The sequence below is a fragment of the Clarias gariepinus genome, chromosome 9 (genome assembly GCF_024256425.1).
Source record: "Clarias gariepinus isolate MV-2021 ecotype Netherlands chromosome 9, CGAR_prim_01v2, whole genome shotgun sequence".
Taxonomy (NCBI): Eukaryota; Metazoa; Chordata; class Actinopteri; order Siluriformes; family Clariidae; genus Clarias; species Clarias gariepinus.
In genome coordinates this window covers 2007501-2030032 of record NC_071108.1, presented here as the reverse complement: position 1 = coordinate 2030032, position 22532 = coordinate 2007501, and the positions used below count along the sequence as shown (strand labels likewise).

The following is a 22532-nucleotide window of genomic DNA, read 5'->3' as shown; positions in this document are numbered from 1 at the left end:
GCAACTAATTATTGAAAACAAACTGTTCAGATGAAAAAGAATGACAAAAGAACAGGAAAGAAAAAATAAATAAATCAAACGAACAAACAGTAGTGAGATATACAACATAAATGTCTTCCTTTCTTTTTGTCTTTCTTTTCTCCTTTTTTCATATGTCCTTCCTTTCTTCTTCTATCCATTCATCTTTCTTTTTTTTTTAATTTTTGCTTGTTTGTCTGTTTCTTACTTTCTTTCTTTCTTCCATCTTTCTGTCTTACTTTTTACTTTCTTCCACCTGTCCTTATTTCCCTTTTTACTTTCTTTTTTCCTTCATTTCTTTCTTCATTCATTCATTTCTTTCTTTCTATCTTTTTCCATCATATATTCCTCACTCCATGTTTTTTTAATAATACAGATATATTCCCACCATTAATGCAGTTTAAATCGCTCATGATTTAATCCCATCCCATCACGTCCCTATCAGTTCCCCTCAGTGTCTCTGTGATGGAGTTTACTTCACTCTACTGCACTCGTGCTCTAAAATTAAGACCTTTTTTTTTCACGTGAATTAACTCCATCATGACACCACAAGCGGCGAAGCGAGACTACGTCGCGAAGTACCCGGATGCAACATCAAGCTCTGATTGGTTAGAATCCAACTATGCGGAAGTGTTATTCACGAGAACGGGAGGGGGGAAAACACAGAAACAAACAAAAAAAAGTTTTAAATGTTTTTAAAAATTGTAAAAAAAAAAAATAATAATAATAATAATAAATAAATAAATAAAATAAAAAAAAGCTTAAAGTGTAGCGTAAATCTGAAGTGGTGTAACGAGATAGACAGTGTTCTGATTATGGAATTACTTCCGGTATGCGTGACGTCACACCCGCCGCTGTTTGCAGCGCGGCGGGAATTTACATGACCCGATCTCACCCGCTCGTGCACACTCTAGGGGAATGTTGAATGATCTGTAAGGGAATAAGACTGGATTACAGATCACTCGGGTTCATCAGTGCTGTTGTGGGTGTAGTGCAGTGTTTATACGGCTCACTGAGGGGTTGTGTTTTCTCTTTAAAAAAAAAAAAAGCTAAGTCTGTGCTGCAGCTCTGCAAAAGTTTAGAGATAATGAGCGAAAAGAGGAATAAAACAGGAGCAAAGCAGAAATCTAACATCACACTGAAGTCTGGAGGCAAAAAGGGTAAGAAGTCACTGTCCTTAAGTTTATAGTTTAGTCCGTATCTTCTCTCTGCATTTTACTTACTTATTTAGTTCTTACTGACAATAAAATGACACAGAAATCATCCTGTCCTGGAACATCAGAGGAAGGAGTCTCCAGTACCAGGGGGTTGAACCAGAGGTGAAGCTCTCACTCTGAGATTTACTGTAGCACACCATCAGGACTGATTATTATTATTATTATTATTATTAGGAGTAAGATGGGAAACAAGAGGCTGGTTTATATCTCCTATAACATCACCGAGACCCTGAACTGACATGTTTTGTGACGGATAAACAGATAAAGACCATAATGAGTGGGGGGTATGTCATCACGACACCTCAGTTCCAATTCGATTTATATTGCGGTTCTGTAAGTATCACAGAGATTGAAAATATTCCGATGCAATAATATTAAACAAGCATTGCAGTTAATTTGCTCCTACGGTACCACACAGGATAGAGCTCCACCTGCAGGATTGTGGAGGAATGACAGGGGCATGGGTGGCCCAGTCTGATCCGATAGAAGAGCCAGTGTAGGTCAAACTGATGAGGAGGTTAATGCTACTCGAATGTACGAGCTTGAATGTTTCGTAAGTTGGGGACAACTAACTCAATATCAATAAGCTGGAGGATGAGAGCGGAGAAGAGTTTCAGTGTTGGGAGAAACAGGCCTCGTCAGGCACATCAAGTTCAAAATGTAAATGTTCCTCAGAGCTTACCGAGCCACGTGAATGCGTCATGTGACACGTTGTTCCTTTGCACATGTGAGTCAGTTTAGGAGCGAGATCTGGTCAGAATATTAGATCTGGTCGTGAAGATAGCCATGAAGTCCTACAGCCTGACACTCTTTAATACGTGTAGAACCAGTGGCGGCTGGTGCAATTTTTATTTTTAGTTTTTTTTTTAGGTTTAGTTTATATAAACTTTTAATAATCGCCGTGATCACGTGACTGCTGCTTAATTAGAAGATCAGGTCCATCTGGTCCAGGCTCTTTAACTTTTTGTCTTTCTTTGTCCGATCGCCTTGCAGAGGGGTATTTTAGCAAAGAAATTACAGAATGTTCTCTCATATTTATCTGCTTCTACGTCAATCACTATTCAATACATTAACTAACAATCTGCTGAGCGTTAATGAGACTCGTTGAGAATGGTCAACAGAACAAAAGTGGGAGGGTTCGGATGATTTGAAAGAATCCAATTAGAGATCAGCCTCAAATCACATGCTTTACAAAAATCGTTAGTCCGGCGCCCTGCGTACACGAACACTAATGAGCGTAATACAGTTTAGATTTTTTATTAATTGTAAATAAATTATATTAAGAAATACAGCGGAATATTGTGACTAAATGACTTTATTTCATTATTAAAATAAATATTTATTATGTTAGATAATTACATGTTTCTCTGCTTTAAGGGGGCGGCGCCCCGGTGCCCCTTATTGACTGGCCGCCACTGTGTAGAAGATGGATAAGTGATATTAGGAATGACCACTGAGCCAGCGTTATCTCTGATATTAACCCGCGCTGTGTTTAATCCTGTAGAAGAGCCGTCCGAGTCGCCGTATCACTGCTTTCAGGATGAGGTGGAGCTCAGAATGTTTCGATCTCGCCTGCTGTCCTGGTACGACCGGACAAAACGGGAGCTGCCCTGGCGTACGCTGGTAAATCATCACGGGCTAATCACATCACCACCATCATCATCATCATCATCATCATCATCAGGGGATCGGTTGTTTCACTGGAATCAGTGTCTTCGAATCCTTAACTACTTATTCGTTACACGCCGGTGTTGGTCTCTTTAAGTGACATCCTGATATGTTTTTACAATTTACTCAAGTCATTTACCTTTCACCCAATCACAGATAGGAATAAGGTCATGTGACCTAAATGTGTCTTGCAGATTTAAACCGGTTTAATGTAACACCAGCTGTACACGATGCGTCCTTGAATTGGAGACATAATCAAATACACAGATATGTTGTGTAAAATGTTGAGGATTAAAATATCTCTTGGTGTAAAGATGTAGAACTGTTAAAGATTCCCGCAACCCAGTTTAAAATCTGAAACTTTCCCAAGTCCAGTTTACACCTTTAATCACAACACCGATCGATACATACGAGATGAAATTGCAGAAGTATTTCTCTGTATATTGTTACTGAAAAATTTGTTAAATCCCATTGTTTTTTTTAGGGATGCACCGAAATTTCGGCCACCGAAAATTTTCGGCCGAAATAGCATTATCGGTTTCGGCCGAAACGTAAGAAAGCGCCGAAAATAAAAGCCGAAATTGTCGCCACGTCTCTCCCGTCCTCCCGTCTCGTTCGCGCTGTCATTACGCATCAAACACGGAGTATGTCGGCGGTTTGGAAGCACTTGGAAGCAAGTTTTGTTATTGTTAAACAGCCTTATTACTGTTATTTATTATCAATAAAAACTTGATTGCTTAATTAATTTGTAGTTTTTTTTAAAACAAACAAAAAGAAAATATTTTAAACATGTTTTTTAATGAAGCCATTTTCGGTTTCGTTATCGGTTTTCGGCCAAGTGCATCCAAAAATTTCGGTTTCGTTTTCGGCCCAGAATTTTCATTTCGGTGCATCCCTAGTTTTTTTTAATATGTTTGGATTAGTTTACTTCTTCAAAATATTAATATTGAATCCTAAACGTTTTATGGTTTTAATTTCAGACTCAGTTACTAGCGTTAATACGTGTCATTAACAGTTAGAGTTTGTAGAAGTGGTTAAAAAGTTAAATCTAAAAATAATCTGCTGATCTTTAATGTAATCAGTGATTATTATTATTATTATTATTATTATTATTTGAGGTTGAAGCCCACGTCCATGTCTGTGTGTCTCTCTGTACAGCAGAACTCTCTGTCTAACTTATTAATACAAAGAAATCCCATTCTGTAAGGTTGAGTATCTTAGTAGATTATTTTACAGTAGATTATTAAATCCCACACATAACTGTTCATAACATCACTTTTACTCCACATTTAGATTCACTGATGGTGCAGATTAAACTTCAGGTAGAGATCTAAGGACTGCAGGAGATTCAGTAAAGTCTAGACAGTTTTGTGTGATGCTGAGACAGAATCTGGCTGGACAGACGTAACTTTTCTGAGACTGGTTTCTGGTCCTCCGGTTTCTGGACTATAAAGATATGATTGAAAGAGCGAGTTCAGACCAAGAATCTTTCTTTTATTCATAGAGACGACCACTCGCAGTACCGTCACAGACCCCCAGGGTGACCAGGTGGTCTACATTTGTGAAACTCTAGAATATAATCTTTTTAGACTGTGTTCTGTAATTGAGTGTAATTAGTCTGTGCGCGATGGCTGGGTGTTAAACGGAGTCACTCTGCGCAGGTGTAACTCAACACCTCATTTTCACAGTTATCCGAAACGATGACGTCGATAAGATTAATAATGATGGCGATGATGTAATAGTGATGTAAAATGGGCGTGATGGTGACGTTATGTTTATTTTCTAACGCTTTCCTCTCGGTTCCTGGAGGCGGCGACGGAGGAGGACTCTGACGTCAGGACGTACGGAGGTGAGGCGGAGTGTGTCCCAGTGTATTAACTTCATGAGGAAATGAGCGCACGTGATAAAAAGGTGTGTGTGTTGTAGTTTGGGTGTCGGAGGTCATGCTTCAGCAGACTCAGGTTGCCACGGTGATCAACTACTACAACCGCTGGATGAAGGCAGGACACACATTGTTTATTTCTCTCTCTCTCTCTCTCTCTCTCTCTCTCTCTCTCTCTTTTTCTTTCTTTTATTCTTTCTCCATCTTTTACTTAACACTCCGTCTCTCCGTCTCTCTCTCACTCTCTCTTCCTTTGTCATTCACTAAACTCTCTCTTGCTCTCTGCCTGTCTCTCTTTCTCTCTCTTTCTGTCCATCACATTTTCCTATCTTTCTTTTTTGCTCTTTCTTTGTTTCTTCTGTCTCTTTTCATCTCCCATCTCTTTTGTCTCTTACTTATCTCACTCTCTCTGTCTTTCTTTCTTTCTTTCTTTGTCAATCTTTTGCTCATCTCTTTCCTTCTTGCTCCCTGCCAGTCTCTCTCTCTCTCTCTCTCTCTCTCTCTTTTCTGCTCATATCTCTCATTCTCTTTCTCTTTCAATCCGTTACACTTCAGTCTCCTCTCTCTATTTCTCTGTTTTCTTGCTTGTCACTTGCTCTCTTTATCTCTCTCCCTCCATTTTTCCCAATTTTTTTGTCTCTTTCTCACTAAACATTTCTGATAATTAATCACAGGACTAGGTGACAGAGTTCTAGTAAAGCCATAATTTGCTCTTATTTCTCTCTCTCTCTCTCTCTCTCTCTCTCTCTCTCTCTCTCTGTCTGTCTCAGAAATGGCCGACGGTGCAAAAACTGGCTGCAGCTTCGTTAGAGGTCAGTAAATCATAACGGGTCAAACAGCAAGTCTCGAGCCGTGAGGTCACTGACCGTATCACTGTTTCACGAACCCCAGACGGCTCCCTCACTCCCTGTGTATAAATTATATAGTGTGACGTTTTTGTTAAACGTTTCTGGCTGATAGTCGCTTATGAATGGAACAAAATTAATCCCTGGACAGGCCACGCCCACAAATGACAGCAGCTTTTTGATGTTTGTTTGTTTGTTTGTTTGTTTGTTTGTTTGTTTGTTTTTTAACCAGGAGGTGAATCAGATGTGGTCTGGACTCGGGTATTACTCGCGAGGACGGCGTCTGCACGAAGGAGCGCAAAAGGTCTTAGCGTCTATTAATGAAGTGTTTAATGTGTGTCACGTTAATGTACAATACGCACTAAATGATTCGTGTGTGTGTGTGTGTGTGTGTGTGTGTGTGTGTGTGTTGTAGGTGGTGCGTGATCTTGGAGGCGAAATGCCAAAAAGTGCTGAGAAACTACTGAAGCAACTTCCTGGAGTTGGACGATACACAGCCGGAGCCGTGAGCTCCATCGCACAGGGACAGGTGAACACACACACACACACACACACACACACACACACACGGACGCAGGCACACACACACACACACACACACACACACACACACACGGACGCAGGCACACACACACACACACACACACACACTGATAATACGTTAAATGATCAGGTACACTCGTATGTGCTGGAAAGTGGGCTCTACTTAATGAACTGGTGTCCATTCCAATAGTCAGGTCCATAAGTATTTGAACAGCGGCACAGTCTGTGCTACTGAAGTGTAGACTTTTCATCTTTAATATCAAGGGTTTTTACAGCTGTACCTCTCAAGGGGTGCAATATATTACACAGCAAGTAATCAGTTAGATCTCAAAGTCGAGGTGTTGGAGCAAACACAAGAATTTAACAAGCACCAGATGTTGTGATGTCTAGACGTCTGGGTTCAAAGCGTCTCCAAAACTGCAACTCTTGTGGGATGTTCCCAGTCTGCAGTGGTCAGGATCTACCAGAAGTGCTCAAAGGAAGGAGAACCAATGAGCCATGGTGACCAAGGCCAAGGAGTGGAGGCTGGCGCATCAGGGTGCGCATGCTGGCCCGTATCCTCCACCAAAAGCTCCCACAACGAGCACGTGAGCATCAGAACTGGAGCAACAGAAGAAGGTGACCTGGTCTGATGAATCACGTTTTATTTTACATCATGTGGACGGCCAAACGGTGTGCATCGCTTGTCTGGGGAGGAGACGGCACCAGGATGCATTATGGGAAGAAGGCGCGTGGGCGGAGACAGTATGATTCTCTGGGTGATGTTACACACCTTCATGGAGACGGTGTTACCTGATGGCAGTGTCCTTTTTCAGCAGCATAATGTGACACACTGCACAAACACACACACACACACACACACACACTGTTCAGAAATGGTTTGAGAAACATGACAGAGTTTGAGCTGTTTGACTCCGCCTCTAAATTCTCCAGATCGCAGTCCGATCGAGCGTCTGTGGGACGTGCTGAAGGAGCAAGTCTGATCCATGGAGGCGTGGCTTGGTGCCAGATAACACACACACACACACACAGCTCGTTCTCAGTGCAGAAACAGAAACCAGTAAAACTACATCATGTATCAAAGACTGTGTGCGTGTGTGTGTGTGTGTGTGTGTGTGTGTGTATGTGTGTGTTGTAATACAGGTGACCGGTGTGGTGGACGGAAACGTAACGCGTGTCCTGTGCCGGGTCCGAGCGATCGGAGCGGACAGCAGCAGCGCTCCTGTTACAGACACACTGTGGTATTAATCAACTCTGTCTTTACTTTCACATTCACACGTTCAGGTCCGCCAGCAGTGATCAGTACGGTCAGTGATCAGTACGGTCAGTGATCAGTACGGTCAGTGATCAGTACGGTCAGTGATCAGTACGGTCAGTGATCAGTACGGTCAGTGATCAGTACGGTCAGTGATCAGTACGGTCAGTGATCAGTACGGTCATTACATTCATTATTAATGCACGGGAATTTGGTCAAATAAAAAAAAAGATAAAAATAATAAAACACTGAAAATCTTGGCTGTGGGATTTGAATAATTAATATAATTTATTAACATACAAAACACACACTGTTAATGAGTGACAATTACACACCTGGGGCAATTTATAACTGATTTCTAAGAGCGAACTTTTAAATTGGAGAACAAGTCAGAAACACAGACTCGGGTTAGTGCAAGAGTCAGGGGCGGGGCCTCGGGTTGGTGCAAGAGTCAGGGGCGGGGCCTCGGGTTTGTCAACAAGTCTGAATTACGTATAATTTTTACGATGCCTAAATATCGGTTTATTTTCTATTCTAATACACGTCTATCGTCATTTCCGCCTGTGTTGTGTTTCAGGAAGTTAGCTGACACGCTGGTGGATCCGGAGCGACCTGGCGATTTTAACCAGGCTCTGATGGAGCTGGGGGCCACAGTGTGTACGCCCAAAACCCCTCAGTGTTCCCAGTGTCCCGTTCACACGCAGTGCCACGCCTACAGCAAGGTAACACACGTTCTGTTACTATGGGAACAGAGTAACACGTTCTGTCTGGCGTCTGAAAGTGTCGTGTTATGCGTGTTCGATTACAGGTTCGATCACAACAAGACCGAGACTCCCTGAGACTTCTGGGTAAAGTGGACTCGACAGCGAACGGCTCCGTACCTGATATCGAGAACTGCAGTATGTTTCTTAATTAAATGACGACATCAGAACAGGACTAGTTGTATGTAGTATTGATGTATAGTATGAAGGGTGGAGAGTATTTAGGGTAGAGCTATACTCTAGCACCTGTTGTATGTTGCCGTGTGTGTGTGTGTGTGTGAGATGCAGCGAGTGCTGGAGGCTGTAATCTGTGCTTGTCGGAGGACTGGGACACCGAGCTCGGGGTGCAGAATTTCCCCCGTAAGCCTGTGAAGAAGGCGCCTCGTGTGGAGCGGACGCTGGTCTGCGTGCTGCGGAGGCAGCGTGACGCCGACGGCGAGACTCTCTACCTGCTCACACAGAGGCCCAGTAAAGGTACGACATCATACACCTGTTTATTTATTTAATGCTCATCTAAACATTATGGGTTTGATCCACAATGATGACGACGACGATGATCTCCAGGGCTCCTGGCGGGAATGTGGGAGTTACCCAGCATGCTCTTGGAGCAGGGCGTGTCTGAGAAGAAGCACAGGGACCTGCTAAGCGCTGAGGTGCTAAGGATTGTGGGAAGTGCTCCGGAGTCCTTTCAGTACGTGGGAGAAGTGAGTACCGTGAGGAAGGTTTCGGATGATGACGATGACGTAATTTTACAACACAATCTTTAGTGCGTTTTATGAATATATTATAAAAAAAAAGGACACTTAAGGGTATAATAATTTATTTAAATGCTAAAGAAGAAAGTGTGTGTGTATGTGTGTTTTCGCATGTAGGTGGTGCACATCTTCTCCCACATTCACCAAACCTATGTAGTCTACAGCGGGAGTGTGTGTGAGTGTTTAGAGACACAGAGCGAACAGAAGATCTGCTGGCTCGACCAATCAGCTCTGCAGGAGGCCGCCGTGTCCACCGGGGTTAAAAAGGTGTGCGAGTGTGTGTGTGTGTGCGAGTGTGTGTGTGTGAGTGTGTGTGTGTAAACATGTAAACATTGCTGTATGTGTGTCTTTATAGATCATGAAGCTTTATTACGAATCCACAAGGTCGCTGAAGGACACACAGGTGAGAGATGTATTTAAACATATAGATGTATCATAATATATCTATTTATATCACTATTTATATTACAGTGTTTATATATTACAAAGTATATACAGTGAGGTCAATAAGTATTTGATCACCCTGTGATTTTGCAAGTTCTCTTAGTTATAAATCATGGAGGGTCTACGATTTTCAGCATAGGTGCATTTCCACTGTGAGAGACAGAATCTAAAAAGAAAAATCTGGAAATCACTTTTTTTTTTTTTTACAATTTATTTGTGAATTACTGTGTCATGTAAATATTTGATCACTTGCTTATCAGCCAGATTTCTGACCCTCAAAGACCTGATATTCTGCTTTTAAACAGTCCAGCTACACTCTGTTCATGATTCTAATTTAGTAGCGCCTGTTTGAGGTCGTTAGCTGTAACATGTTCATATCTTCGAAAGTTCATAACTTGAATGTTCATATGTTGAGGACTTACTGTACTCATTCTTTACGACCGTGATGATCAGAATATTCAGGAATGGAAAGTGAGGAGATTAATTTCAACATTTAGTGCACTCTTAAACTAAGATTAACTTATTTATTTATTTATTTATTTATTCACTTCCTGTTCCAGAATAAGAAGCGAAAGCAGATTACTGAACCTGGAAAAGATAAAAAAGCCAAACGAGCAGGAGGTGCGGCTAACGGCGGCCTGAAGCAGCTCTCACTCAGCCACTTCCTCTCCACCTCAAAACCAGCGAACAGCTGAAGCTTACAGTTCAATCAGACCTCACACTCGGACTCATCAGTTAATTCAGACCTCCCGGTCTGATTCACTCGGAATTCAACAAATAGATTTGATTCACACCTCACGATCCAATTCATGTTCCGACACAAGTCACTTTGGATCTTATATTCTGACGCATCGTTCAATTCGATCTCACTGTTTGATTAAGATCTCGTTATCTTCCTCGTCACTTGATTCAGATTCGTCAGAAGACAATTTTCCGAATCATTTCATCAGTCTCCATTCTACGTCTCGCTTCTTTATAGTTCCAGTTTACATCTACGTCTTTTTAATATATTAATATTATCTTTCAACATATTTCTGCAGAATCCAAGTCATTTTCCCTAAAATTTGTTTAGTGAACAAGCAATGCCCCAAACACGGATGATTTATGAATTTTGTAATTGAAATCAGTTGAAAAGAACGAACATAAAGAAACGTGATCAATTATTCTATAAAAACACGGAATCAAAGAATCGATTCTTTGTTCTGTAAACTTGAAGCTAGTTTTATATTCTTCGGTCAAAATGTCAAGTCATCAAATAATTGTCAAATAAATAAATGTATAAACTTTTTTTAAATCAATAATGAAAGTAATTATAATGTTGCTATTGCAACGTTTCTCCTTTTATCCGTGTTTCATGTTTAAACCATGTTTTAAATGATCTTAACCATGTACAGTATGTCAACTGTTGCTATTGATATACTTCATAAATTACTTACTTAAAGGAGAAATGCTCTGAATGTTTAATTAGTGAGATTAAAGTGTTTGTTTGTTTGTTTGCTTTTACACTTTTATAATAAAAGTCATTATGTGCACATCTATTTAAGTATTTTTTTATTTTCCACTTCTGAAGATGCATGAAAGATAATTACCTGCTAGTTTTAGTGAAGAATTGCATAAATATTTACACTGATGGTTAAAGTCTAAAGTTTTCCTAAAAAGCAGTTAAAGTGTAATAATGTAGGAATGAATGAAGTAAGAAATGAAACGCTCCATGTCGTGATTTGTTTTGTAGTTTAATAATGAGTGACAGCGGGCTGTGATGGAGTCACTATTGTCGCCACACTGCAGGATAAATACACAACGCTTTCTGGTTTCCTGCATTTAGGTTGAAGGTTGAATCAGGTTTGTTTCACTGAACCTTTAATCCATTATTGATTGACACACACAGACACACACACACACACACACACACTGAGCTCTCTCAGGGGGAGTAAAGTAAAAGACCTGGTTACACAGGTTACATAAAGGAGACTTGCTTGATATTAACCAGATTAACCCCTTTATTCGCTGTGTCTCCTGTAACATACTGGGTCACATGACTCAGGTTTTTTTTTTTTTTTCTTAATTCAAATGCTTTAGATTCATTATATTAATACCAAAACTAAAGGATTCTAAAGGTTTCTCTGACTGACACTGGAGACTCCTTCCATCCTGTACATGTTCCATAAAACTCAATATAACTCAACTATTTAAGTTTAGTGTGTGTGTATAATGTAATTCAGTACTTATCAGTTTTAAGTAAATTTTAGCACTTTGCATAATGCAAAGCAGCTTTACAGAAATATCGCAATCTCAGATATACATTTTAAACCTAGACATTTTTAGCCATGTTTTAGCTCATGTGGGGGGAACAAGGTAAACGTATTGGTTTAAATGTGCTTTATGAACATTTTTAACAATATCAGAAATGCTCTAAGTGCTTATTAAATGATATTAGAGTTTAAAATGTACAAATACAAGAACAACTAGTTACAAGAAGTATTTATTGTATAGATAAGGGGGGAGAATCGGTCTTGTGAAGGGTTTAATGTATGAAAACGCGTTTCTTTTACAACGTTCCAAATAAAAGTTTCTCCACTTCACACTAAACTTATAATAGATTTAGAATTTTGCTTCAGCACTTTGGAGATGTTTCAGACTGCAGTAGACTGATCAGAATAAGAAACACAGCCTGGTTCAAAGAGGAACAGTAAAGAAGAGAGAGAGAGAGAGAGAGAGAGAGAGAGAGCGATCAGGTGCAGCCTGCAGGGTTTTAAGCTTATCAGTGTTTATTATAAGAGCTGAACACCAGCGTCCAAAGTCTTCAGATAAAGCATAGACAAATCAATTCAAGGTGAGTTTTAACTTTGTATAGTGCATTAAAACCCAAAAGTTATTACATAACATATATGTAATGCACATATCTGTTTATGAACTCTAACTCGATTATGTCTTTATAACCTCTTAAACCTCTAACAGTTTATCAAGAACTAGCGTTAATACGCGTCATTGATGGTTAAAGAGTTAAAGTAGTTAAAAGATTAACGCTTAAAATAATCTGCTGATCTTTAATGTAATCAGTGATATTATTGTTATTATTATTATAATTATTATTATTATTATTTGGGGTTGAAGCCCACGTCCATGTCTGTGTGTCTCTCTGTACAGCAGAACTCTCTGTCTAACTTATTAATACAAAGAAATCCCATTCTGTAAGGTTGAGTATCTTACGCCTTGTTTACACTAAGTTGTCCTTCTTTGGTGGTCAGACAAATACACTCCCTGTTCGGTAATCGGAGAGTGAATCACAGATGAGAAATGGAAAAAGTAGATCAAAGGATAAAGATGTAAGGTCTTAAAATGTTTGCAGCGTGTTAAAATTCACAGGATTTCGGTGGCTTGTAGGTGATTTACGGTTGTTTCTGTGTTTCCCGCAAACTCTGTGTATGGACGATAAACTCACGTTGATTGGCCTCGGTTAAGTGATGCGTACAGATGCTGTGATGTAATCTGGCACATAACTGCTCATGACGTCAGCTCTACTTGACATTTTGGTTTAACTTCAAGCAGAAACCCAACAAGGTTTTATTGAATTCTGTCCATCCGGACAGACTGAAGATTTTCTGTTTCTGTTCTGTTTCTGGTTGACTGGTTTTGAGTCCAACAATGCATGGAATGTAAAGATATTCTGACCCAAAACCTGTATTTTCTTTCTACAGGTCCAGAGACAGACACAGTGTATTGTATTGTGTTTGTTACTGTTTGCACATTTAAACAAGTGCACTTTATGTTGTCTTTTTGTCTTTTGTCTAGTTAAATTTGTTAAATTGATGTATGTATGGAGTCTATTAGATAATAAATCACCTGACGTTTTAGCCACAGGAAAAGATGACAGTGGCAGAAATAACATTTCATAACATGAAGTCATGTTTCATTTATGGACTAGTCGAGTGTTTAAAAAGAGTCAATTCAGGTGAATCGAATCGAGCTTTAGGTGAATCGAATCTCTAAGCAGAGACACTCACTCTTCACTAACACATGTCCTGTTTATTGAGCTGGAGAACCAGATGAGGCTAAAGTTCTGACAAAAATATATTTGAAAAAAAATTTGAAAAAACGAAGGGAAAGCAGATTTTGTGTCGTTCACTTGAGAGTCGACTCTTTTGGATGAATGCCGACCCGACTTGCAGAGTCATTTGGACTTTACTAATAAAACATGAAAGTGTTTAATTGGATGTCTAGACGGCCAATGATCCACGAATAAAGCTGCCTAAACATTTACCGTGTTTACATTTACATTTACATTTACATTTAGGCATTTGGCAGACGCTCTTATCCAGAGCGACTTACAAAAAGTGCTTCAAAGTGTTGTTTGAGAACGAAACAAATCTCTAAAACTTAAAATTTAGATGAACATTAAACCTGTCTGTCATCTGGAACTGTGATGTTACACATGAAACTTAAACCTGTTTTTTCTTTATATCATTTTACCAACAATGCTGTCGACTTGCACCTCCAGGGTCTGGGTTTGATTTTGCCTCGGGTCTGTGTGCGTGGAGCTTGCATGTTCTCCCCATGCTTGGTGGGTTTCCTCCCAGAGAACAAAGACGTGCTGGTTAGGTTGATTGGCGTCCTCGAATTGTCCATAGTATGTGAATGAGCTTGCACCAAACAAGGACAACAACTAAGGATTAGGGCTGAACTGACTGGAATTGGGTTAAGAACTGTCCAACACATTATTGAACCCTGGATGGATTGTGCTGAACCCTTAACTTTAAGTAAGATGATGTGATTAGAAAGATGGCAGTCACTTCCACTCCTTGGTTTTGCCCGTGTCGAGGTAGAGGTTGCTGTCTCTGTTTGTTGTCTCTTGCCCATCCGTGATGAGACCTATTATGGTGGAGTCATCAGTACACTTAAAATTATATCTAAGCTGTGCCTGGCTATGGATAGAGGAGTTTCTGTGCCCAGAGGACAGAAGGTGCAGTCTCATATTTTCGTCTTGGGGTCTATTTTCTTGGGGTCTGATCAATCCAGCTTGAGCTTTATGAGTTCGGCTGGAACGATGAAGTTAAAGGCAGAGCTGCAGCATTCCCATGCAGGTGTTTTTCTTGAAGGACCTGGTGAATTCCTTGCAATGACCAACCTGAAGGATCTGATCACATCAGGCACAGAGACAGGTAGTGGTTATTGTACAGCCGGTGCGGTGCAGCAGGGAAGGTGATGCAGTGAGCACAGAAGGGGTTAAGCTCATTCGGTAATGATAGAGATAGTCCAGCAGTGCAGATTTTATTACCTTTGTAGTCTGTGATAGAGTGCAGACATTTCCACATGTGCTGGGATAGTTCAACACTTCACTGAGAACCGGTTTCTCCTGTTTGAACTTTTGTTGGTATGCAGCTAGAAGACGGAGGTGTGATCAGCTTCATAAAAGGCAGAGCTTCAGTGTAGCAGTGATCCAGCGTCTGCTCAGCTCGAGTCAGAGCTCATTTGGATTTTATTAGCTGGCTAGGTGTCTGAATCTAAAGAGAAAAGCACTACAAACAGGTAATGTGTTGTTTGTGAATGGAACGAATCGTCGAGTTAACTCTTTTAGGTGAATCTTGAGAGTTGACTCATGTTTGACACTTTAGTACCTGCATCAAGTTGCTTTTATTAAACCTGCATGTTTTAATATCCAGGTTGAGGCTGTGGAATGGCTTCGGCGTGGCAGAGAGTCGAGTCGCTGCATCAGTGGATTGTGGAGAATGGAGGTGTGTTAACATTCACTCTGTTCACATTCTATGACTGATGCGATACTGTTTCTCTTTTTCCCTCACTGATAAAAACCTGATCAGTTCAAATCTGGTTAGAACTTTTTGAATTTTTTATTTATCAGCTAGTCCACCAGGTGAGTAAAAGATCCAGTGTGCTGATTTAAAGGATAAAGTAGCGACTATAACATGAGTTATTTAGCTAATTTGCTGGTTAAATGTATTAATACACTCACTCATCTTCTGTACCACTTTATCCTGTATTTAGGGTCGGGGGGGTGGAGCCTCTCCCAGGAGGCTAAGGGCACGAGGCGGGGTACATCCTGGACAGGGTGCCAATCCATCACAGGGCACATACACACACTTATTCACAAACTACGGGCAATTTGGTAACACCAATCAACCTAACCTACATGTTTTTGGACTGTGGGAGGAAAACGGAGTACCAGGAGGAAACCCACCAAGCACAGGAAGAACATGCACATAGAGACGGAATTCGAGCATGGCCCGAAATTAAATCCGGACCCTGGCGGTGCAAGGCAACAGTGCTAACCACTACATCAACGTGCCACCTGTATTAATACAGACTAATTAAATGTACACGTTGCTGAATTTCAGGTAAGGAGCCAACTAGATCGTTATCTTCTTCTGATAAAGCATTTAGTGCATCTTGTTGAGTTGGCGGAAAGTTTCATTTGTAACGAGATTCTGTATAATCTTAATAGATTATTCGTGATGGCTTGTAATAATTTAAGGCATTTTATTTCACGCATGCTGATTGCATGCTGATTAATCTGACAAGCGCAAATCACAGCTCAGCCGATGTGTGCTGGCCGAGCTCTCTCAGGGGGGAGGGATGAGAGGTACTTGTGCTCCCACATTAGTCACGGCTCTACAGCCAATCAGGGGCGTCTGTGAGCTCGCGCACACGGAAGGAGCGGCTAGCGCTTTCCTCCGAGTGTGTTACTCCGCCCCTAACGGTGCGTGAGCGAGCAGTTCGAAAAGATGCGGTCGGCTCACGTGGTCCGGAGGAAACACGGGATAGCTTTCGTCCTCCCGACTGAGTGGTTGTAGTAGCCTTGATGTGTGTGGGAGCGTCCTAGTGACGGGGAGTAATTGGCCACGACTAGATTGGGGAGAAAATCGGGGAAAAAGAATTGGACAGGACTAAAAAAAAAAAAAAAAAAAAAAAAAAGACTGGTGACGTCACCTACAGGTTTTTTTTTTTTAGGGTTCGGGTTGAACCTTGACTGTAGAAGCCCTGGTCATCACCATCTCGGCAGGAGCTAACTCCGCCTGGTCCAGGTTAATCCATAAATGGGCAAACAGGCAGAGTGAACAGAGCCTGGGTCGTGGTTGGAACACATCAACTTACCTCAGTTACCACAAGCTAGCTAAATTAGCTTCAGCGTAGCTAAAATGCTAAGTTGGCTACCTTGTTACTTTGCATTTGATTGAACTTCCTCATCTATACAACACCATATGTAAACTCCTCCAGGCAGTTGTCACTCAAATCAGCCACGCCCCTAATTATGTATGGCTTCATATCATTTTTAAACTTTATATCATCATCATTTTAACTGATGAGTTTCCTAAAATTTCACGTAGAGTTGTCCGTACATTTATGGAGACCAAAAATGTTTTGTGTATCAGGCTGTAAATGTATTTATTTCTGTTGTAAAGATGGCCATTTTAACATGGTGCTGTCGGAGGATTGGCGGCATGGTGGTGTGGTGGGTTGCACTCTTGCCTTGCACCTCCAGGGTCCGGAATCGATTCCAGGCCAGGTACAATATGACCCTGAATACAGGATTAAGTGGTATAAACGGTGGTAAATGAGTAAGTGTATGGGAATTTTAGGGACAATTTTTGAGCTTCTAGTGGTCATTCGTGGATTTGCATGTTTCGGCACTTCGTTTTTTAAAACATTTAACGTCATTAAAGTACTTCTCAAATATTAAGGAAACCATTAAAGGAAAATATATATTTCAAAGCCAAATTTGACATTCATGTGGCCTTGACCTTGTTTGGATCAATTTGAAAATGTAATCAGTGTATCTACTGGTTACAAAGAGAACGCCCCATGAGCCTCAGCTACGTTTTCTTTCCTCCTTTACGAACACGTGTAATTTTTTCAACCAGGTTAAAGTGCACTATCAGTGCTTTTCCTTATCAATCAACGTTTATTTAATGCTAACAATTCTTCTTTCCATTGTTGGTTCCAGATAAAAGAACCGACCCATGGCTGCTCGTTTACTCCCCCGTCCCCGTCTCCTGTATTTTCCTCTGCTACCTCGGCATCATCTGGCTCGGACCGAGACTCATGCGGAACAGGGAACCGGTCGAACTCAAACTTGTGCTTATCGTTTATAACTTTGCTATGGTTTGTCTGTCAGTCTACATGTTCCACGAGGTAAAGTGTCTCTTACGTTTCCCTTCTTTCACTTTTATTCCCCAAAGTCAAGAAATGAAGCTACGTTATAAATAGAGCTGTTGGAAATATTCATGTAACAATAACTTGATAGCCCTTTCAAACTTCTGTGTTTTTTTTTTTTTTGTTCCTTTTAGTTTTTAGTGACGTCTTGGCTGTCAAACTACAGCTACCTGTGTCAGCCTGTCGACTACAGCGACAGCCCTTTGGCTTTGAGGGTAATCACGATCTTTTTATCAATTTAAAGATAACACACCATGTACAGAAAAATAATCAACAGTGAGGTTAAAGTCCATCGTTAAACAGCATGAAAAACACCAACGACGTCCTGAAGTTCTTTAGTAGTAGTAACTTTACTCCTGACTGTTCCGAAGCACTGACACTGGAGACTCCTTCCTTAGGTGTTCTCTAAGCACATGTACGCATTCACAGAAAACGCACTGATTATTTGTTTTCCCTGGTTCATAGATGGCCAGGGTGTGCTGGTGGTTCTTCTTCTCCAAAGTCATTGAGCTCAGCGATACCGTAAGTTCCTTATACACCGACCTAGCCTCCTCCGACAACTGTGTGAGTGTGTGTTTTTGAGGAATGCTGGTGTTTGTTAGAGAATCGTAGTGTTTACTGGGGGCTGTTGAGGGAGTTGAGTTTCACGCTTGGTGTAAATATTAGTGTAAAATGGGGTATGTTGGCATTCTGTGGTGTTTTTTGATAAATGTTGGTTGTTGGTCTTTAACATGTTTTTTGATATTTACCAAATACCAGCTTTATTGGTGTATACTGGTGAAAGTAAATGCTGATGTGTGTGATGATTCTTTTTTATGTCTAATGGTGTTTGCTGGTTATTGATACATTTGTTGCAACATTCATTGCACAACACCTGTTGCATGGTGTTTGATACAGAACAGTAAAGGATATTGTGGGAATTTGGTGGCAAGTGTTTGTTTTTAATGTTGGTGAATACTGGCATTTGGTTAGAAGTCAGTGTGTGGCGTTTATAGGTGTTTGATGGTATTTATTGCTAAACATTGAATATCAGATTTGATGGTGTTTGGTGGGTATGTAAATGAATATTGTTTTTTGATATGTTTTTCATATTAACATCAACTGTTATAGCTGAACTGGCTGCCTCCTAAAACACAGTATGAGTGCAGATCAATCCCTGCTATCCGTTATCACCCAGATGAGGATGGGTTCCCTGTTGAGTCTGGTTCCTCTCAAGGTTTCTTCCTATTGCCATCTCAGGGAGTTTTTCCTTGTTACTGTCGCCCTCGACTTGATCACCATTACTGACCATTTTGATTCATACACACTCACATTCACATTCCATACAGACTTAAATAATTCTTTTGATTGTGTAAAGCTGCTTTGTGACTTTTACAATTGTTAAAAGTGATATACAAATGAAATTGAATTGACTTTGGTGTTTTAGTAAAGGTTGATTTGGGGTGTTTGCTATTTGTGTTTGCTGTGTGAATGTTGTTATTGTTCATGCTTGTGTAAAATGGGGTGTGTTGGCATTCAATGGTGTTTGTAGGGATTTGGTATAGTTCTGCAAACTTTTGGTGTTTTGTAGTAAGTATTGCTTGTATTTCGGTGTTTAATGGTTACTTGTTAATGTACTCGTAAGTGTGTATTGATCATTGTTGCTATTTGATTGTTGGTTAATGTTTTGATTGTTTTAGGTATGTCCTGATAAATGTTAGTGTTTATCGCGAGGAACACATAAATATTGGTGTTTGTTAGTGAAGATCGGTGTTTGTTTGGAGGTTGATCCATGTTGTTGATGAGTGTTTGATGTCTTTTTTAAATCAACACCAAATTTGACGATGTTTGTTGGAGAATGTGTATGAATATTGGTGTTGGATTTGCTGTGGTAGGGAGTGTTGAAGTGGGGTGTTTGCTGATTGTGTTTGAATGTTGGTATTTGTTAAGGTTTGTTGGTGAACAGTGCATTGGATAGTGATGTTTGATGGTGTTTTCCAGTAAATGTTCATGGGTGAGTTTATTTTGGAGTATTGGATTGTGGTGTTTATTTAGTGGTTGGTGTTAATTTTTGGATATTATTTATGTCTAATGGATAATGTCATTTTTTGGTGTTTTGGGTCAAATACTGGTGTTTTCTTGGCAGCGTTGGTTGTTTATAGTTCTTTTTATGTTTTTGCTTTTTAGTGTTTGCTTGGGAGTGTTGATATTTGTGGTTGATCTTTATTTAAGCATTTGATGGTGTTTATTATAAATGTTAGTGTTTATGCTGTAGAAGGTTTGTTGGTCCAGATGTTTTGACTCTTATGAAACTAAACCCACATGAATGTGTCTTCAGTATTTGCTCTTTCTTACCCTGCTATCACCAGGTGTTTTTTATCTTGCGTAAGAAAAACAATCAGCTAACGTTCCTGCACGTCTACCATCACGGCACCATGATCTTCAACTGGTGGGCCGGAGTCAAGTACGTCGCCGGCGGTCAGGGTGCGCACTCTCTCTCACACTCTCAACCACTGGTGTTTGTTCTCAGACACTGTGTAATCTTAATGTAATAGTGTTATCTTATTAGGTACCTGATGTGTGTGTGTGTGTGTGTGTGTGTATACAGCTTTCTTCATTGGCCTCCTTAACACTTTCGTACACATCATCATGTATTCGTACTACGGCCTGGCAGCTTTCGGACCACACATGCAGAAATACCTGTGGTGGAAACGTTACCTTACCTCCCTGCAACTGGTACACACACACACACACATCCACACTAATGCCAGCATGCACACTAATACACACCCACAGAGAATGCACAAAAATGCACACAGTCTTGTTTACAAGCACGCATCCACACCAATGCTAATATTCATGCCTATACACACACACACACACACACACACACACACACGCACGCAGGATGATGTGTGTTCTTTGCTCTCCTTGTCTTCGTCCCCCAGCTGCAGTTTGTCCTCCTCACCACACACACCGGCTACAACCTGTTCACCGAGTGTGACTTTCCCGACTCCATGAACTCGGTGGTGTTCGCCTACTGCGTCAGCCTCATCCTGCTCTTCAGCAACTTCTACTACCAGAGCTACATGAGCAGCAAGAGCAAGCGCTCCTGATGCAGACTCCGCCCCTTTTCCTGCCCTGCACACCACACACACCATGCAGAATCGTGCCTTAAATCATTAGTAGTAATACCTCCTCCGTGCACTTTTCATAATAAAGCTTTTCTATATATTTATGCCGTACCTTTACAGTCGTAAATATGTGTGTGTGTGTGTGTGTGTGTACTGTATTGACTTTTTCTTTATAAACAGTATATATTTATTTATTTATATTGGTCTACACCTAAATAATATATGATGTAGGGTTTAAGTGAAAGTCACATCTTTAGTTCTAAAACTGATACTTGAGACTCCGCCCATAATGACCACATAATCATTTCCTTAATTTCGGAGAACTTCACACTGCACATTTTAAATCTGTTCATGTGGAGTGTGTACTGTACCTGTACTGAGCTGTTGCTATAGAAACCGTAATGTATATTTATTTATCAGAGCTGATGTTATAGAGGATTCATTAACACCTACAGACCAATCAGGACAGAGATTCTAACAGCACTGGGGTATAAAATAAAGTAGTTGAGAGGTTTTGTTGAGAAATCTGATGTACAGTGTACTGAGAGGACAGCTTTGAGATTCCTCCACTAGGAGGCGTTGTTTATTCACTATACTTCATGTCATGAGGTGTACTGTGAGGCCATCAAGTCACTGTGTACACACACACACACACATACAGAGAGAGAGAGGTCACGAGCAATAATTTCTAAACAAACTTTGATAATATGAAGAATTAAGTTACAGCTTTTCTAAAAAAAAACTTTAACTTTAACATAAACCATTTTCCTGAGGTCTGTTTGCAATTTTTTACCAGTTTCTTTCACCAATATTACGTCTTTACACACTTTTTTTTTTAAAAAAAAAAAAACAAAAACAAAAATCGGTAAGTATTTTTATGGAGCGACCCAACAGGAACAGTTGCTGATATTGTTCCAGATGTTAGATATAACTACAAACGGATTAAACAAATACAATGTAACATTCCTTAATAAGTGTTACGTTTGGAGGAGATGCAGGACGCAAGCGCAGACGGTTGTTTATTAGGATGGAGTTTAAACAAACAAACAAACCACAATGTACATACATGAATATGATTTCATGAACGATGCCTAGAAATAGTCCTAGGGCTAAGGCTAATGCTAACAACACAGGTCAAAAACACAAAAGGGGGACAAATACGAGACGGTCATGACAATAAGTGAAAATCGCAACTTGTTGGGAAATTCCAAGCAGTGGTGGACAAAGTGCACACATTCAAGTGAATGTAGAAGTCTTCCGTTTACAAGTCCACTTGGGTAAAAGTCCAAAAGTCCTCAGCTTCAAATCAAACATACTGAGTGTGTATCAGCTCACAAAAGCCTTTAAGCTTCTCTCTGTGTGTTTTCACTTCTGATTTCAAACACCTGCTACATGATTAGGGAAGGCAAATGACACCAGCATGCATACAGCCAGCAGGTGGCGATATCACCACTTAAACACCACTTAAACACAAGTGTACAGATGTTTGGTGTAGGATGTAGTGGAGTAAAAGTAAAAAGTGTCCGCTAATAAAAACCTTCCACGTCTGAACGCGGGTTGTATTTTGAGGACCATATAGCTGACATGACTGACGTCTATAAAACACACACACACACACACACACACACACACACACACAAGGCTGCATTATTAAAGGGAAATTTATTTTCTGAGACACGGTACAGTGACACAATAATTAATAGTTTAACAAACTGTACATTTTATACATCTGACAGGAGTTTAGAGGACGCTAACGTCCATCGAGCTTTAAAAAAACACACACAGACAGGAGCAAAAATCAAAACACACAATACACACGCTGCAAACATTCACTGATAAACACAGCAACGCTACACACAAAGCCT

The 22532-nt window shown here is 40.4% G+C and overlaps 2 protein-coding genes across 6 annotated transcripts; both read left to right on the top strand.

The window, feature by feature from the left end:
- The first annotated feature begins 880 nt into the window (after positions 1–880).
- Positions 881–10907, top strand: mutyh (mutY DNA glycosylase). 4 transcript variants are annotated; one of them, XM_053504941.1, is made up of 15 exons: positions 881–1178; positions 2740–2858; positions 4713–4752; positions 4830–4903; positions 5556–5597; positions 5863–5934; positions 6046–6159; positions 7317–7414; positions 8006–8150; positions 8237–8327; positions 8478–8663; positions 8754–8893; positions 9062–9211; positions 9300–9347; positions 9949–10907. In XM_053504941.1, the coding sequence occupies exons 1-15, from the start codon at positions 944–946 to the stop codon at positions 10081–10083; spliced, it is 1689 nt and encodes a 562-aa protein (XP_053360916.1). In that variant the 5' UTR covers positions 881–943; the 3' UTR covers positions 10084–10907. The 4 variants fall into 4 exon arrangements, with proteins under 4 accessions (XP_053360916.1, XP_053360914.1, XP_053360918.1 ...); XM_053504939.1 differs by having other exon boundaries at positions 8472–8663; XM_053504942.1 differs by lacking the exon at positions 881–1178 and adding an exon at positions 1276–1337 and having other exon boundaries at positions 8472–8663.
- Positions 10908–12160: 1253 nt separating this feature from the next.
- On the top strand, positions 12161–20770 carry elovl8b (ELOVL fatty acid elongase 8b). 2 transcript variants are annotated; one of them, XM_053504819.1, is made up of 8 exons: positions 12161–12221; positions 15049–15120; positions 17346–17533; positions 17689–17769; positions 18020–18076; positions 19903–20017; positions 20142–20269; positions 20482–20770. In XM_053504819.1, the coding sequence occupies exons 2-8, from the start codon at positions 15063–15065 to the stop codon at positions 20647–20649; spliced, it is 795 nt and encodes a 264-aa protein (XP_053360794.1). In that variant the 5' UTR covers positions 12161–12221; positions 15049–15062; the 3' UTR covers positions 20650–20770. The 2 variants fall into 2 exon arrangements, with proteins under 2 accessions (XP_053360794.1, XP_053360793.1); XM_053504818.1 differs by lacking the exon at positions 12161–12221 and adding an exon at positions 14691–14914.
- Positions 20771–22532: the final 1762 nt, after the last annotated feature.